General features: G+C 39.6%; 2 protein-coding genes across 5 annotated transcripts in view; one reads left to right on the forward strand and one right to left on the reverse strand.

Moving 5' to 3' along the window:
- On the reverse strand, positions 1 to 12,956 carry tmc5 (transmembrane channel like 5). 4 transcript variants are annotated; one of them, XM_067583949.1, is made up of 21 exons: positions 12,885 to 12,956; positions 10,136 to 10,285; positions 9,343 to 9,572; positions 9,033 to 9,110; positions 7,375 to 7,491; positions 7,131 to 7,233; positions 6,644 to 6,725; positions 6,278 to 6,538; positions 5,720 to 5,862; positions 5,435 to 5,579; positions 5,000 to 5,152; positions 4,407 to 4,573; positions 3,706 to 3,781; positions 3,506 to 3,603; positions 3,303 to 3,398; positions 3,116 to 3,191; positions 2,448 to 2,581; positions 2,038 to 2,211; positions 1,320 to 1,398; positions 1,081 to 1,173; positions 1 to 997 (listed from the first exon to the last, which is right to left on the reverse strand). In XM_067583949.1, exons 2-21 carry the CDS (start codon positions 10,207 to 10,209, stop codon positions 395 to 397), a joined length of 2,982 nt encoding a protein of 993 aa, XP_067440050.1. In that variant the 5' UTR covers positions 10,210 to 10,285; positions 12,885 to 12,956; the 3' UTR covers positions 1 to 394. The 4 variants fall into 4 exon arrangements, with proteins under 4 accessions (XP_067440050.1, XP_067440049.1, XP_067440051.1 ...); XM_067583948.1 differs by lacking the exon at positions 12,885 to 12,956 and adding an exon at positions 10,869 to 11,019 and having other exon boundaries at positions 10,136 to 10,282; XM_067583950.1 differs by lacking the exon at positions 12,885 to 12,956 and adding an exon at positions 10,869 to 11,019 and having other exon boundaries at positions 4,407 to 4,570.
- nomo (nodal modulator) overlaps positions 12,657 to 15,811 on the forward strand; it is a 21,198-nt gene continuing 18,043 nt past the window's right edge. The window contains 7 exon segments of the mRNA XM_067583952.1: positions 12,657 to 12,813; positions 14,094 to 14,358; positions 14,523 to 14,671; positions 14,839 to 14,994; positions 15,095 to 15,180; positions 15,270 to 15,415; positions 15,496 to 15,643. Coding sequence (XP_067440053.1) covers positions 12,798 to 12,813; positions 14,094 to 14,358; positions 14,523 to 14,671; positions 14,839 to 14,994; positions 15,095 to 15,180; positions 15,270 to 15,415; positions 15,496 to 15,643 — 966 coding nt within the window. The 5' untranslated portion in view covers positions 12,657 to 12,797.

Here is a 15,811-nt window from a genome sequence, read left to right on the forward strand (position 1 = left end):
TTTATTTTTGCTTTTCTTTTATTTTTGTTCATCTACATTTCAAAGAGAATATATACAATATGAATAACTTATGTTTGTGATACACAAATTACATGTAATGGCACAAGAACAGGCCTCGTGTGTATTTGTTAAAGTGATTATTTGTCATACAATTTTCATATAAATATATAATTAAAATATACTCCTAAAAAAAAGGTGCATAAATAGGTGAACCTGCACTTTCACATACAGTAGACCTGCTATAAGTTTTTTGTTCTTTTGCAGGAATCCTTTTAATTTTGCACTTTTTATGAACACAAATCACATCCTGATAAGACTCATTTAGGTCAGCTGCATAAAAAGCTATTTTCTTGCTCTTTTCAACTCTGGTTATGATAAAGTCAGATGAGTTTGTTCAGTATCCATCATCATACTCATTCTGGGCCTGCTGCCGCGCCAACATGGCCTGTATGAGAGCGCTGGAACCTGAGGGAGCTGGATTTTGTGGGGCAGCAGGGACTCGCTGAATCCTTTCCTCTTCCTCTGCTCTCTGCCTGGCTTGCATGACTTGCATCATAGCACTAGACACTGAAGATGGTTGATCATCTACATCATATGCTGCATCCTCTGTTCTTTGTCTGGCTTGCATGGCCTGTGTTACAGCGCTGGATCTATTGACAGGGTTTTCAGAAAAATCTTCTGTACTGTAGTACTCATCCCTCACATGATCCTCAGCCCTCTGCCTCGCTTGCATGGCCTGTGCGAGGGCGCTGGAGGATGTCTGGTATTTATCAGGCATCTGGTATAAATCTCCATCCTGTGTATCAGCTCTCTGACGTGCCAACATGGCCTGCATCAGAGCGCTGGAGGTGGAGATGTCTGAGGGAACGGGCACTCCGCCAGCGCTGTGCCTCTCCTCTTCCTCTTCAAGCCGCTGGCGAGCAAGTAAAGTCTGAACCATGGCGTTTGAGGTGGACTGACCCCCAGATGAGTGGTCATCTGAACGCCGTTTAGTGTGCTGAGAACAAAAGAAAAATTGCTTGAGGGTTGATAACAAATCTCAGGAGGAAAGGTTAGCATGGAAGAATTTTCAAAACAAACCTTTTTTTGATTCCTTGGTTTGGGTTTTTTATTAGGGTTAGTTTTCTGGAGGTTCTGCAGCTTGTCTAACAAGAAGGACTTGTCTTTCCCCTCCTGGTTAGAAAAACAGAAGGAGACAAAGAAGGAAATAAAAAACAAGTATTACTAAAAAAAACAATTGCAACCGAGTTCAAACAGGCATACCAATTCCCAAAGGAAAAGAAGATGAGAGCAAGAGCAGTTTTTTCAACCACACTCACATTAACAATCTGTTGTCTCAGAAGACCAATAAGCTCTTTGCGGCCCTGAGTGACTTGCCAGAAGATGTATATGAAGACTCTGAGAAAGAAAACATGACAGTCAACAGAGGAACAGGTAAAAGGAAGGCAGACTTTCATATTGTTACTGAAAAAACAATTTGCATAACAACAGAAAGACAGACATGCATGGGGGCAGTGTTCCAGTCTCCATCACCTCGATGTTTTAATAATCAAGTCAATGTCAATAAAATCCTTGCAACATTGTGGCTGCTTGGTGTTATCCTGTTTTTATGCTGCTGCATTGAACACCATGGTTACTCTGCTTGATTCATTCACTCATGTGATTCACAGACTGCTTCATGTCCTAACAAAGCTTTTTTAAAATCAGTCACCTGGAAGGTTTACTGCTTCGGATATAACATGAGGTTATCACAGTGTTATATACACAACACAACTAACTGTCCATTTTGTTGATTGAGAGTTCCCACCACACAAATGAACACCTTCAATTATAATCAATTATATTATATTGTATATTTTTACAATTGTACATTTAGATTCGAATTAGACTTAGTTGTTGCTCTGCAAATGCAAAACACATAAAGGTCTTCTGCTTGTGATCTGCTTGTGTGAAAAAAATGATTCACAACTGGATTTAAACACATAATATCACACACACACAACATACATACACCTTGCACTTAGACCATGCACTTACAGTATGACGAGCGTGACAAGGAAGTAGAAGATTTCACTTCTGATGACATTTTGGTAGATCCAGACCACCCACTGAGAACCAGGGATCTCTTCCAGATCGTCTATCCAGACTCCAACTACACTGAAGGTACTGTTGAGTTCCCGAAAAGGACCACACCGCTTGGAGGGAGTCAGGCTTCAGAGCAGGACAGGGTGGAGAAAACAAGATTGAGGTTTGCTTTGGTAACAAGCCTAACATTACAGACAGAATTTGTTCATTAATTGAGAATCTAGACTGTGTTTCAGTGTGGGATTGTTGGGTTTTTGTGACAATTTTGTTAAAAAATGAATGATTTTTTTTTTTTTTAACTCCAAGCTGTTAATGTGAGATAAAGGTTTTTATAATGGTCAAAATAGACCATGTCCACATACCTCCAGGCAGTGTATGCAACCATGGACAAGGCTCCCACAAAGAAAGGGAAGAAGAGGAGGGCGATGAAGATGGTTTGCATCTGAGCTGCCCTGCCTGACCGCCGCGGAGGCTGGCAATTCTGGGTCAGGCTGACCTGGGAAGGTGCACAGACACATATAACACAAACACTATTTTTTATTCATCAATCTCATATTAAAGTTTTCAAAACCACAAGCTCATTACATCCTAAACATCACATCCATTTCACTCCACATTAGAAAACATGACGATCTCATCAGAGCTTTGAGCAGCATTGCTTCAAAGGTCATTCAGCATGTTCATAAAACATTCAGCAACACCAGATCCAGCCTGGGTCAAATTACCAATCATACTGAAGTCATTTACTTCTGGGATTGATCTTGCCTAACAATGCAACCAATAGTTTTATTCCACAAATCCCAAACCCTGCCTGACTTTTCCATTGCTCAAAATAAAGCAAACAGTCAATGTGATGAAGGGATTTTAATTAATTATTGACCCAGCTGCACAAATACAGTAACATGAGCCTAAAGAGTATATAGAGCAGCTCAGGTAACGATAGCATTGTATCTGCCTATGGCCGTGTATCACCATGGTAGGTCAGTTTACAGTCACCAGGATCTCCAAACCTTGTGAACATAATATTTACCTTTTTCAGGTAAAACACAATGAAAAACTTGAGAATCTGGATAGCAGGTAGAAGAGGAGAGAAGTAGATTCCAATCCTATGGAGAGAAAATAGAGGATACAAGAACTTTTAATAGGAAATTAGCGCTGACATCAGGATAGAAAATATTAAGTCCTGAGCCATTAATGTGTCAAATTATTGTTCTTACCAGGCCAGAGTCTGTGCATAGATGAGTTCAAGGACATTTCTGGCGACGTCAAACTCTGGAACCCCCAGACGTGGTAGAAATCTGGTCCCAATCACACTGTAATACATCAATGATGAATGTGATTTACATCCGTAGCTAATTTTCCACATTTTTATATTTACAAAGAAGAAAATAATTTCATAAACTGGAACCATGTCACTCACTTGCTGAGAAACTCTCCAAAGAAGGATCCCAACATCAGAAACAAGAAGTCAACAATAACCAGACGGTACAAAGCCTGTCCTACAATGGACTCCCAACACTGTACGAAACAAATTAGATGAATGAACAAAGGCTTATATAGTGAAACTGATACTGGTGTATTTGAAAACGGCAATAAACAGTTAATTCCTGTCACACATACCGAAAACTTCTTAGCCACCACATTCATCCAGTAATAACACAAGACACCCAGAATGGCCATCTTGAGTATCACATTTCTGTAAGTGGGAAAAGATAAAAACACATTTCAATCATGCTGTTAGTTTGAGATTTTGGGAAATTTGCTCTCTCATCGAGTTAAATGAGAAGATTTATACCACTCTCATATCTGTCCATTCAATATGAAGCTGGAGGCCGGAGCATAAAGGCTTAGCATAAAGACTAGAAACAGGGGAAAACAGCTGGCCTAGCTAGGAAACAAAAAACCCCAGACCAGGAGCAGTGACTTCCTGGAGTCTCCGCTGATTACCTGGCAAACTCATGGAGATGACAGGACTCAAGGAAGCCACTGCACCTGACCAAGAAAAAGCCCTGCACCTAACCCAGTGTAAAAGAATCACAAATTGTTGTTTTGATGCTTCAGTGTGTGTACGGATTAAACGATATAACATGTTCAAATTTAGAGTTGCTTGTAGGTTGAATTTGTTACCTTTGGACAGAGCCAGGCAAGCTGTTTCCCTCTGTTTCCAGTCTTTGTGCTAAGCTAAGCTAATCGGCCATTGGCTCCATTGAACGGACAGATAAGACAGAGATTTTCTCATCTAACTCTCCTCAAGAAAGCCCTTTAACTCATGCACTGTATGCTCCCTCCTTGATAAAAAACTAAAACCGCTGCTATCTAACCTGAGTACCAGAGCGTAGATCTGTCTGCGCTGGCTGGAGTAGTGCTCAAACTTGTTGAAGAGGGAGTAGAAGAGCGGGACAACCAGGTTAATCAGAGACACCACAAAGGGAACCAGGAGAGTCTCTGCCTCCTGAAGCAGAGACCAGTTGGCAGCATCCTTTGTCTGCTGTAAAGATAACAGATTGAGGTCACAACAAGATAGAGCTCAACGACTAACAATATGTGCAATGAAATGAATCAAGTTCTGTGCTGTCAGTAAATGACTTGACACATTACTGTCAGTAGGTTGTAAACTTATGGAGCATGACTTTAAAGACCCAATCCATTACATGCCATAAAGTATTATCATACTGTATATGTATCTCTATTCCTAAAAGGATATGCAGCTGTGCAAGTAAGGGGAATTTTTCTCCTTTAGCTCTTAAAGGAACAAGAGTTGCATTTTCCAGACAGAGAAGAAACCTTTATTGGGATGTGGGCTACCCACTTTTCCTGCCCTCTGTAGTCTCTATCCATCAAAAAAATTAAAAAACAATCACTCCAACTTTTTGCTATGAGTCTCATTATTTCATCTTAATTTGAATTTGTGTACCTGCTGTTCATATTGGCAGAGGTAGTAGATGCTGGCTCCACAACCAACAGCCAGGCCGGTGGAGAGGAGCCACGAGCCCAGATAAACCCCAAAGTGCTTCAGCTTTTCAGAGAGGGTCAGCAACTCCCCCTGGGCCTTCTCTGACAAAGACTCCTGGAAAGATGGTAAGAGGACAAACATGGCAATGAAAAATAATGAGACGTGTGATGTGTCCTAAAAAAGGAATTAACTTCTGAAAGCTTATTGTGATGATATCCTCCCAAGATTTCTGAAATGTAACTATACACTCCATCCTTTAGAAATGTTGTGACTATACAGTGTTGTAGGGGGAATAAGAACTCTTCCTGTTTTTATGGTGGCAAAAACAGACTTCTCTTTCCTGACTTCCTGTCTTGATTGAGTGGGTTTTAAACAGTGTGTTGTTTGAGCTTTTACCTTTAGTTGGACACGGAGATTGTTCTTGCGCTGTCTCACTGCTCTCTCATTGGTTATACTGAAATCCCAGCTGCACAAAAGCTGCCACGCACTGTTTGAGGATTGATCCGCAAGCACATAGTTTTTCCTGAATGATCTTGCAATGCTGCATGAGGATAGAGATGGTTGGGTAAGTTCAGACGAATGTACAATAAATGTAGGATGTATTCATGTAGAATAACCCCCAAATATTGATCTATATCAAATGTAATCAGAGCAATTCCACAAGTTATCCAGAGGACTAACCTGAAGATAAGTGCAATTCCACACAGCACCATGTAGACTGCAATGGTGAAGAAATAGCCCAGCTGCATGTTATACTCCACCAGGCCCGCAAGGGTTTCATTGCTGTAGCCACCGTAGTACATGACAGTGTAGCTGAAGTAACCCTGGAGAAACCAAAACACATTTACTATGCAGTGACAAAGATTTGATTATGCTGCTCTCATCAACTCGGTGCAGAGAGGAGTTCAAGTTCAATAAAATATTACATGAACCTATATTAATCCATATTGATATTTTTGGCCACATAATGGGCAGAATACCAAGCTATAAGAGTGTTTTTCAGAGCTTTTTTGCTTAAAAGAGTTGCGACCTGCGCCTTGAAGTGACACTAATGAGAGCGGTGAGAGCCAAAAACAGTGAAGTTGCGGGCCGTTAAACCAAAACAATGAGTTGAAAGAGGCTAAAATGCTATGTAGAGCTGAGGGGAACTGCAGAGTCGGGTGATAACTATTTGTGGGTGCTTCTCTAAGAGCGACTCTTTCATGTCAAGTATGTGGTTTGAAATGAGCTTGCACTTACAGCTCCAGTCAGTATCTCCAGTCCTGTGAAGCTCACATTTGGAGGAATGTTGGGTGAGGGGTCGTAAACAAGGACCGGGATGGTGATAAAGCCAAAGTTGACCAGGAAGGAGAAAATGTTGAACATGAGCAACCACTTGAGGAACAGAAAATAAGAGAGGACACTGGTGCCAAACTTGCCACCAATCTCTTTCATGATGCCTTGCCACAGCTCCAGGGTCTGTCTAGCTGAACTTATGCTGTAACCGCACCTGCGGAGAGACTGAGAGTACAGGAGTACACGTACTGTCAGTATTACACAACCACAAGTTATGAATCAGATGGCTAAACTCAAAATGAGGTCTTTTATAATTGATGAGAGACTCACCAGTGACAGATTCTCAGAGCAATCAGCAAAACATGTGAACCGGCGAGACTGCTTGGAAGACTTAAATGCCAGCACTTGGCTCCTGCAAAGGTAATTTAAAACATAATTTGGTGTGATAATGACATTTGCCCTGAAAGTGCATACAGTAATCTCCTGATGAATTACAAGATCTGCCACAATGACTGAACACTGCAGTCTGCAGAAAAACCTTTGTACTTGTTTTCAGTTTAATAGTTTCCTGTGTAATGTACCTTGAAACAGGACCAGAGCAGTGTGTATATGTGTGTATATTTGCTCACATATATGTGACTCCTCCACCAGTGTTCTATATTGCAACACCACAAAGCCCCACTTTAAATACCTCCACGTCTTTGTAAACATAATCTTTATTTTATGGTTCATAGCAAGGTGTAATGGTTAACTAAGTGATCTACAAGGACACTAACAAGGAGGCTTATCATCTTTAACCACGTCAGTCACAACCCACCTGATATGTTTCTTCTCTTCAAAGCTCATTGGAAGGTCCCGAATGGCCCGGATTCGGTCTCGTGTCGACAAGGCAACAAGTTCTTTGACCAGGTTCTGTTCCTCTGTCACACAAGAGATGACAAGACAAGACAGTCGCTGTCTGTTATCTTTACAATGGCGACCATCCAGAATGCATATCAGGTGTCACACTTCACATTGCACACATCCACAGGAATAAGCTGACACACATCACGGGCTTTTACCATTTTCCATTTCGTTCCTGATGGCATCCTCTGTGAAAGCTAAATAGCCAGGATCAGCCGTAGGAAACATGCTCATCCTTCTCATTGCAATCCCCCTCCACCTCATTGTCATGTTTCCTGGGTGAAAACACAAGAGGAGAAGGAAGTATTATGGTGTTCGGAAAAGATAATCAGGGATTTTACTATGAGCTTGATGTTAAAAAGTAAACTCAATGAGCAGGTGGGAAAGACAGTGACAGTCAACAAAAGAATTGGTTGACAGTTTTTAAATGCAACACTTGAATTTAATAGAGATGGTATTTTTATATTTTCCTATTCAAAAACTGCACCTAACTTTAGATGTGTATATTTCTTACTGTAGATACACATTGATTGAAAGTAGAGTTGATAGCAGTGAAATGTACAGTATGAGCTCATGTGGGTGCTACTGCACCAGTAACATTATCCTACTTCATATTAAACCTATGATACTACGGCTGTTGGTGCTGCAGTTCATCACATTGTCAGAGACTACGGTGCCGACTGCAACACTAGTATGACTACTGTTATTCACAGGTATGGTAACGCTTAATAATATAGCAAGCAAATTACAGTGTAATTAAATTGTATTATCACAGCCTCTGTAAGGCTCTGTGATAGGTACAGCAATGTTTTGAGCTAAACATCATCATGCTAACATGCTCACAATGACAATGCCAACATATTTACCATGTTCACCATCTTAGTTTAGCATGTTGACATGCTACCATTTGATAATTAACATTAAACACAAATTAAAACTGTGGGTGATGAGAATGTCATTGGTTTTACTGTTGCTATTTGGTCATAAATCAAATTCTGACGATTTCAAATGTTGCTGCTTTATAGAAAGTGATCGGATCACCAAAAGTTATATCAGTTCATTCTGAGGGATATATGAATACCTGAACTGAATTTCATCACAATCCACACAATAGTTGTTTAGACATTATACTCAAAAGCACAAATGTCAACCTCTTTGCAGTGCTAGAGGAAATCCCAGGGGATCACCAAACTCACAAAGATTCATCCTCTGGGCACCATTTATGCCAATTAGTCTAGTAGATAGTAAGATATTTTACATGATAAGTGAAAACTTTGACCTGCTGATGGCACTAGAGGAAAAGGGGATCACCAAGATCATAAGGAAACATCCTCTGGGGACCATGAATATTTGTACCAAATTTCATCGGCTATCCATTGACTAGTTTTTGTAATATTTCAGCCAGGACCAAAGCAGTGGGCTGACCAACAGACCAACAATGCCTGACAACAACAAATGTCCACTCAGATTTCTTGTGTGTACACAACCCTTGATTATGTCCTTCAGATTAAGATAACATTTTCCCCAAGAATCCCCTTCCCTCTGTTTCATTTTCTTTGCCAACTTCCTTCATTTTCTTTCTATTTGTTGTTGAGTGCAGCCTCCATTAATAATTACCCAGTTTTCTAAGTTGATTTATAAGCAAAGTCGAGAGGTCAACATGACACATTTATCTCTAATTATTGTCTTGTAATGCACTTTACAGCTTTGTGTATGTTTAGTGATACCATGGCAACAGCATGAGAGTGCACAGAAACTTTGAAAAGACTGTGAAAAGAAAGTATTATCAATGGAGAAAACATAGTTTAACCATTACCTGAAGATGCAGAAGGAAGTCGAATAGACAGCGTTCTATCATAGTGAGAGTCAGGGTTGATCTGGAACACACTGTGATCTAGATTTTTTAAAAAGTGAGGAAGAGATTGTGTAGACGTTAACAGTCTAAGTATCAGTAGCAGTGTCACTTAGCAACACAGAGAGGCACAAAAAAGCTGAGGTGTCAGTGGTCAAAACAAAATAACGGTGGGTTTTTTTTCACATACAATCTAGCTTTTACTTCAAAATGTATACTAAGACTCAACAGAGACATTAAATCTAGTCTTGTCACATGGAAATAGTCCACTCACTGTGGTCATGTTGCAATGAAGGACTCCCCGGGCGTGTTGAGAGGAGGCCCATGGGGATGCTTTCTCTCCCCCTCCAGCTCTCCTCCTGCCAGCCCCCCCAGGGTACTCTCCCTACAGCATCACCACTGCTGCCCTGACCTGTTGATGAGTGATATGTGTCTGCTCTCTCACCCCGCCAGGCTGGATCTTCCCTGGCATAGGGGTTAGTGTGATGGGTTTTGCTGGAAGACCTAGAGAATGAATTCATAAATATAAAGATGAAAGATAAACTGCTTATCTTTGAGGTCATTTGAGGACTGTGGTTATCAACCCAAAACAGGAGCTGGAATTTCATGTTATGATTATAATGCGATTATTATCTGTAATGAAACCGCTGCCATAGATGTGACTGCAATTGGGGTGATGTTTTTCTCATGTGAATATGTAATGCTCTACAAAAGAAGAAAGGCTTATGGCTTATTTGGTGAGTAAACTTCAGAGACAAATGGCACTTCAGACTTGGCAAGTCTGCTTTTTCCAGAAACTTTTAGAAACTTCCAGTTTGACCTCTTTCCAAAGTCCTGAGATCTTAAAAGTTTTTACCACAAAATGTTCCTTGAGCACATCCTGTTTGTTCTTTTACAGTACATTACATGCCCTCTGATTAAAAGTACAAACAGTCTGTTCTTACCCACAGCGCTCCCTCAAACACATTATTTGATAAATGGCAAAACAGTTTTTTTCTGGATAAATAATGCAGTGATGCACTTTCTAAGACAAAAACACATTTTTTTGTTATTATATTACCACAAACCTTCTATCAATTTCCAGAGTCTCGCTGTCATGGTAGGCGGGGTTGAAAAATCCTCCGTTGCTGTAACTTGACATGAGATCCTTCAAATTGATCCTTGTGCTCTTCTTTGGAGACGACAGTGATCCTTCAGCTCACTCTGTCGCAGTCCTTCTAAAATATATTGATGTGTGTTTAAGTCCAGTTACAGCAACACACTTTAAAAAAAACTCGCTCTACTGAATGAACAAAAACACAGATGACTATAGTAATGTGTTTTAAGTTATCACAAGAGAGATAAGAGGGTTTGCCCTCATTTCATATTGGCTTCGGTTGCCAGCTAAGTCAAATTTAATATAACTTAAACAAGAAGCAACGCATGTTGAGGCCAAGTAGCATGCTGTGTTCAGAGTGACATTGTCAGAGTGAAGCATGTGTAATTTAATCTGTTGGTCCCATCCTCATCTATTCATCATTAATTCATACAGTAGGTTTGGTTTCTACCACATGTAGTATCATAGCTTTATGTTTCCCACACAGAGCCATTAAAGGATAGCAGGATAGGAAAATCTGACTAACAATTAACAGAGAATGACAGACTGACAACTCAGCCATGAAAGTTAGAAAGAATAACTTCATAGACTGTGACTACAAGTAGTGCTTGAGTGAGTATAGGCTGTCACAGAAATGCCAAACTGTGCAGATAATTAAAAATCTTGTAATACTATATTCCCCTCTATTATCAAGCCCTGCTTACCTGGTAATTGTGTTGTGAAAAGAACATGTAAGTCCTGATAAAATTTTGAAGAATGACTGAGTCTTTCTAGCAGTCTGTTCAGAGCAAGCCTGGGGAGTATCCTGGGAAGAAGCACCGTCAATGAGATAAAAAATAAGGACTGTCTGGCTACCAGGAAGTGTGTGAAAGCCATAAAGGTAAAAGTCCACTGCTTGTGAAGAGGCCACGCAAATCTCATGTGAACGCTTTGTATTATGACATCAATAAGGAAACCCAAAGGCTAAAATTCAATTTGCATCCTTATTAGGATTTCAGGCGGGTGTCCAAGAGTCCATGCTGTGTCTAGGTTGACCTGTGGTGCTGCTTACTGACTGAACTTATCTAGTGATTGATAAATAAATCAATAATGAATAAATACATCATTTTACACAACAGCAATAAAAAGAAGTGTTCTCACAAATTGGGAATTATTTCACAACTCAGTAACTAAAGGAAAATTCTCTTGGTCAAGGTCTAACACAGGATATATGTGCATACATCACTACATGTTAAACACTTCAACCAGGAATTTCATTGTTTTGCACTGTGATTCTTCAGAAATCATGGTCCAACTTGACTGTAAACCAGCAACTGGTAAACTTTGTGGATTCAATTCAGATAATGAATACTGCCTTTAAACAACTTCATTTTATTGGATATATTCTGCATCGTTACTCACTGTCTTGAGTTGCAATGCTTCTTCTCATTTCTTTTGCTCATCTTTTTTGCCTTGGGGGGCAGTCTAATGCTTTTACATGACATTCAGCTCACTCATCGTAATACTCTGACTGTGAAAGCATCTGCATAAGCACATCCTTTGTGGCCATGGAGGCAGCTTTCTAAAGTCTGCTTGAGATTTCATAGTTTTCCTAAGTTATAACCTACATTACAAACTGGGAGTTTGAGATAGCAGGGACATATGGGAAATGCAGTATGTAGTGTTTTTGTGTGTGAGGTGTGACCCATATAGGGACCAAAAGTCAGGATATCTCAAATTCTGCTGTTTTTCTTTTGACAGTCCTTTTTTTTTGACAAGAGCAATACTATATCACTGGAATACCCTTTAATTAACTGCCTCTGAAAATCTCTCAGAGGTGGAAGAAGTACTTAAAGTACAAGTAAAAGTAGCAATACTTAAATGTAAAAATACTCCATCAAAAGTAGAAGTCCTGTATGAAAAATCCTACTTAAGTAAAAGTTCAGAAGTAATTTACTTTAAATATTGAAAGTAAAGGTAATTGTTATGCAGAAAATTGTCCCCTGTGACTGATATATTAAGTAAAATTAATAAAGTACATTATTAATACTGAAGCATCAGTGTGTAATCTGCATGTTACTATTGTAGCTGCGGGACGTGGAGCTAGTTTCACCTACTTTATATACAGTTTTGTTAACTAACCAACTGTTTTTATTGGGAAATTCAATTGCAATTCAATTTTATGTCAAGTAATGATTAAATTAAGTGTCCTTGTATAAGATACGGAAATACTTAATACTTGACATAATATTTACAAATGTCAGGAAAGTTATAAATTAATTAAAAATTAATAATTTAAAAAAGTTAACAAAATTAGTAAAACTCCAATGACTGCCAGGCCAGTGTATTAAACACAGTATAACAACTACATACGATACATACACTACTGCAATCACTTCATTTGTTTTCACAACTATATAGGCGAGTGATTAAATCTTGACATGTAAAAGCAGTAAGATAAAAGACAAAGGATATGACAGAATCAGAAACTATGCATTGAAGCTGATCCTGGATTCAGGAAGTGGTTTCTGGGAAAGGCTTGTGGGCTTCCTGACAACTGGAGCGTCAAGTCCCAGTAAACGAGGAAAACTGCTAGGTCAACAATTAGCTAACGTATAAATCCAACAATATTTATTTTATCAGAAAAGGGAACGATGGAAGCCGACTCAGGTAAACTTGAAGTTAACGCAATATGTGTGTCTTTAGCTGTCTGTAAGTTAACGTCATTAACAAAAACTTACTTCAACATCAGCGAAACACCAGCTAGTCATGCTAACCTCGAACTTCACTCTAATAAACGCTGACAACAGGCTAACAACTTTGTCCTTCTAGTTAATGATTCAATAAATGGTGTGAGTGGCACATGTTACATTGAATATATAGGCTTGGTCTGGTTTTATATGAGTCTTTCTATCGAGTCGAAACTCCGCTGTTGATATTTTTGTTTGCTGAGTCTGCGTCTTCAGCCATTGTGGTTCAACTAGACAGACAAAATAATTTGTCAGTGTTTGTTGCTCACATTAGAAAACAACACGTTAACTGAAAGCCAGAAGAAACAATATATCTTACTGTATGTTTTCATTGTTTAAGTATAACACTGCAGCTTTGATGTGATGCTGTCCGGCAAACTAATAATTTATCCAAAACATTTTTGGAAAACTGGAAAATCTGAATAATGATGTGAAATTAAACGTCCTAAATGTATATGGCTGCATGCTGTGTGTAATTGTAAACTCACTGTCTTGTTTTTCTTCTTACAATAATTATCATCCACAGACTGATATAATCTAGTTAGTTGCCATATTGCCCAGCGTGCATTACATTGAATAACATTAATATCATCTGTTTCACTCAAGATATTAAGAAGTGGATGAATTCTCAGAATATTATAGAATAAAATACAGAATTCAAGGCAACAAAATACCTCTTTAACAACTCCTCTTTCTAATGTTTGTCTGTAGTCATAACTGTGTATCTATGGGAAAGTCAATTTCAATCCAGTTTTATGATAAGCAAATGTATAAGATGATGATTTGTATAAGATATGGAAGTACTTAATATTTAACTTAATATTTACAAATGAATGGGGAAGTTGTAGATAAGCATATCTTGCTTCAGACCGGTGTATTAAATACAGTATCACACCTATATACTGTGATATAGCTGTTAGCAGAATTATAATGCCTCAAAGTTTGTTTTGCAGTTGTTTTGCATTTCCATTCTTAAAGTCTCTGTATCAGCAGCTTCCACAGAAAAGCTCAATAAATATTGTATTACATTCATTCATCTACTACAGTTTGGTGGTGGAAGATTAATATATTTTACTCTCAGTTAACCTTATTGCAACTTTTGGCAGTTAAAATCAGGATTGTGATATCACCATATCATATGAATGGTCACCATATCATCATCTCTGTATAGCTTGACCTCATTTTTCCATCTTTTCCAAGTGTTCTACACTGATCGTAGCGGAAGAGTCACCAGTAACCTACTGCTGGACCAGCTTCCCAGTTACCAGTCCCTGCTGTACCGCAGGAAGTCATCGACTGGCGCTACCAAGCGAAGGAGCAGCTCCAGAGCGCGACTCAGCTCCTCTGGTAGTGGGAAATGGGCTGTGAACACTGTCAACAGAAATGAGGAGAAACAGAAGAACCAGACAGAGCAGAGACCCATCAGAGAACTAGCCAAGACCATGGCTGAGAAACGCAGAGACAAGTAGGAATGACATTATAGTATCCTCAGCATCGTCTTTAGATAAGATAATTAAACTAAAGTGTACACTGTGATTACCTATTCCCTGGCTATTTTTAAAAGGTGCATATAACGAGTTTAGTAAGCTATTTATTAAGCTATTTATAACAAGCTATTTATATGACTAGAACGCAACGCCTTGAAGATGATCGAGAGCTCAGCAGCTGGAGACAGTGGAGGCAAAGCACCCGCAGGTATCTGAGGAGGCTGAGAGATGATGCCCGAGAATGGCTGAGCTCCCTGCAGCTCTGGAGAGGACACATCCACCTGATAGAGGGTGAGAGAGGGATAATGAGATAGTCTTGACAGTCAGAAAACTGTATCCTTAGCCTCAGAGACATTCATTGATTTCTTTTCAGGATGGCCAAAATGAGCAAACATACTTCTGCTCTAACAGAAAATGTACCAATTCTGATTTTGTTGTCTTTGTCTCACATGTGGCAGGGATGTTCGGCACGGGGATCCTGTCTTACTTTTCGTTCCTGCGCTTCCTGGTCATGCTCAACTTGATCATCTTCGTGATTATGTTCAGCTTTGTCATGTTGCCCATCGTCATTGCCCCCCACGTCGCAGGGAATATTACCTACAACCAGAATGATGGTCAGAGGAAGCTTGTTTGTTTAGAGCACATCTAGCATTCAGCCAAAAGATATGCTAAACATCCAAAATTAAGCTTATATCTTACTGTGCTTGACCACAGGTAGTGTGTGCAGCGTGTATCCAAGCAGCGCTCGCCGAGGTCTTGTCATCTTCCACGAGCACATCACCGACCTGCTCTCTGGCGGAGTAAGTCCTTGCACTTTATCTTTAAAGGTCTCTGGAGAAACAAACTGCCATAGTGGTTTTCTCACTCATCTTTTGTGCTTTATCCGCAGGGCTTCCTAGAACAGACCTATCTTTTCTATGGCTACTATAAAGTGGACAAAATCCACTTTCCAATGACCACCTATAACTTACCACTGGCCTACCTGCTGGCCACTGTCGCGTACCTCTTTCTAAGTCTTGTCTGGATTGTCAAAAGGTACAGCAAAGGCAAAATCATGAGGGATTCAATTTATTTGAAGGATCTGTGTTGATAACTTGGCTTTTTTTTCCCCCAAGGTCTGCCACAGGATTCAAACGCAACCTGGTTCAGGATGAGGACCGCTTCCAGAGTTTTTGCAACAAGATCTTTGCTGGCTGGGACTTCTGCATCACCAATGAGAACGCTGTAAAGCTGAAGAGAAGCAGTCTGCTCTATGAGCTTAAGGTTAGTTGATCTTTCTGTTAAACCAGATGTGTTTATATAGCAGGATTTGCCAGGAGTCATAAGGTAAGATAAGGCCATTTTTACATGCTGAGAGAAGTCCAATTTTAATCTGGATCATAAACCTCTTTTCGGGTGGTTTGTATATATCTAAAGATATTTTATGTATCT

Source organism: Thunnus thynnus, chromosome 3 (genome assembly GCF_963924715.1).
Source record: "Thunnus thynnus chromosome 3, fThuThy2.1, whole genome shotgun sequence".
Taxonomy (NCBI): domain Eukaryota; kingdom Metazoa; phylum Chordata; class Actinopteri; order Scombriformes; family Scombridae; genus Thunnus; species Thunnus thynnus.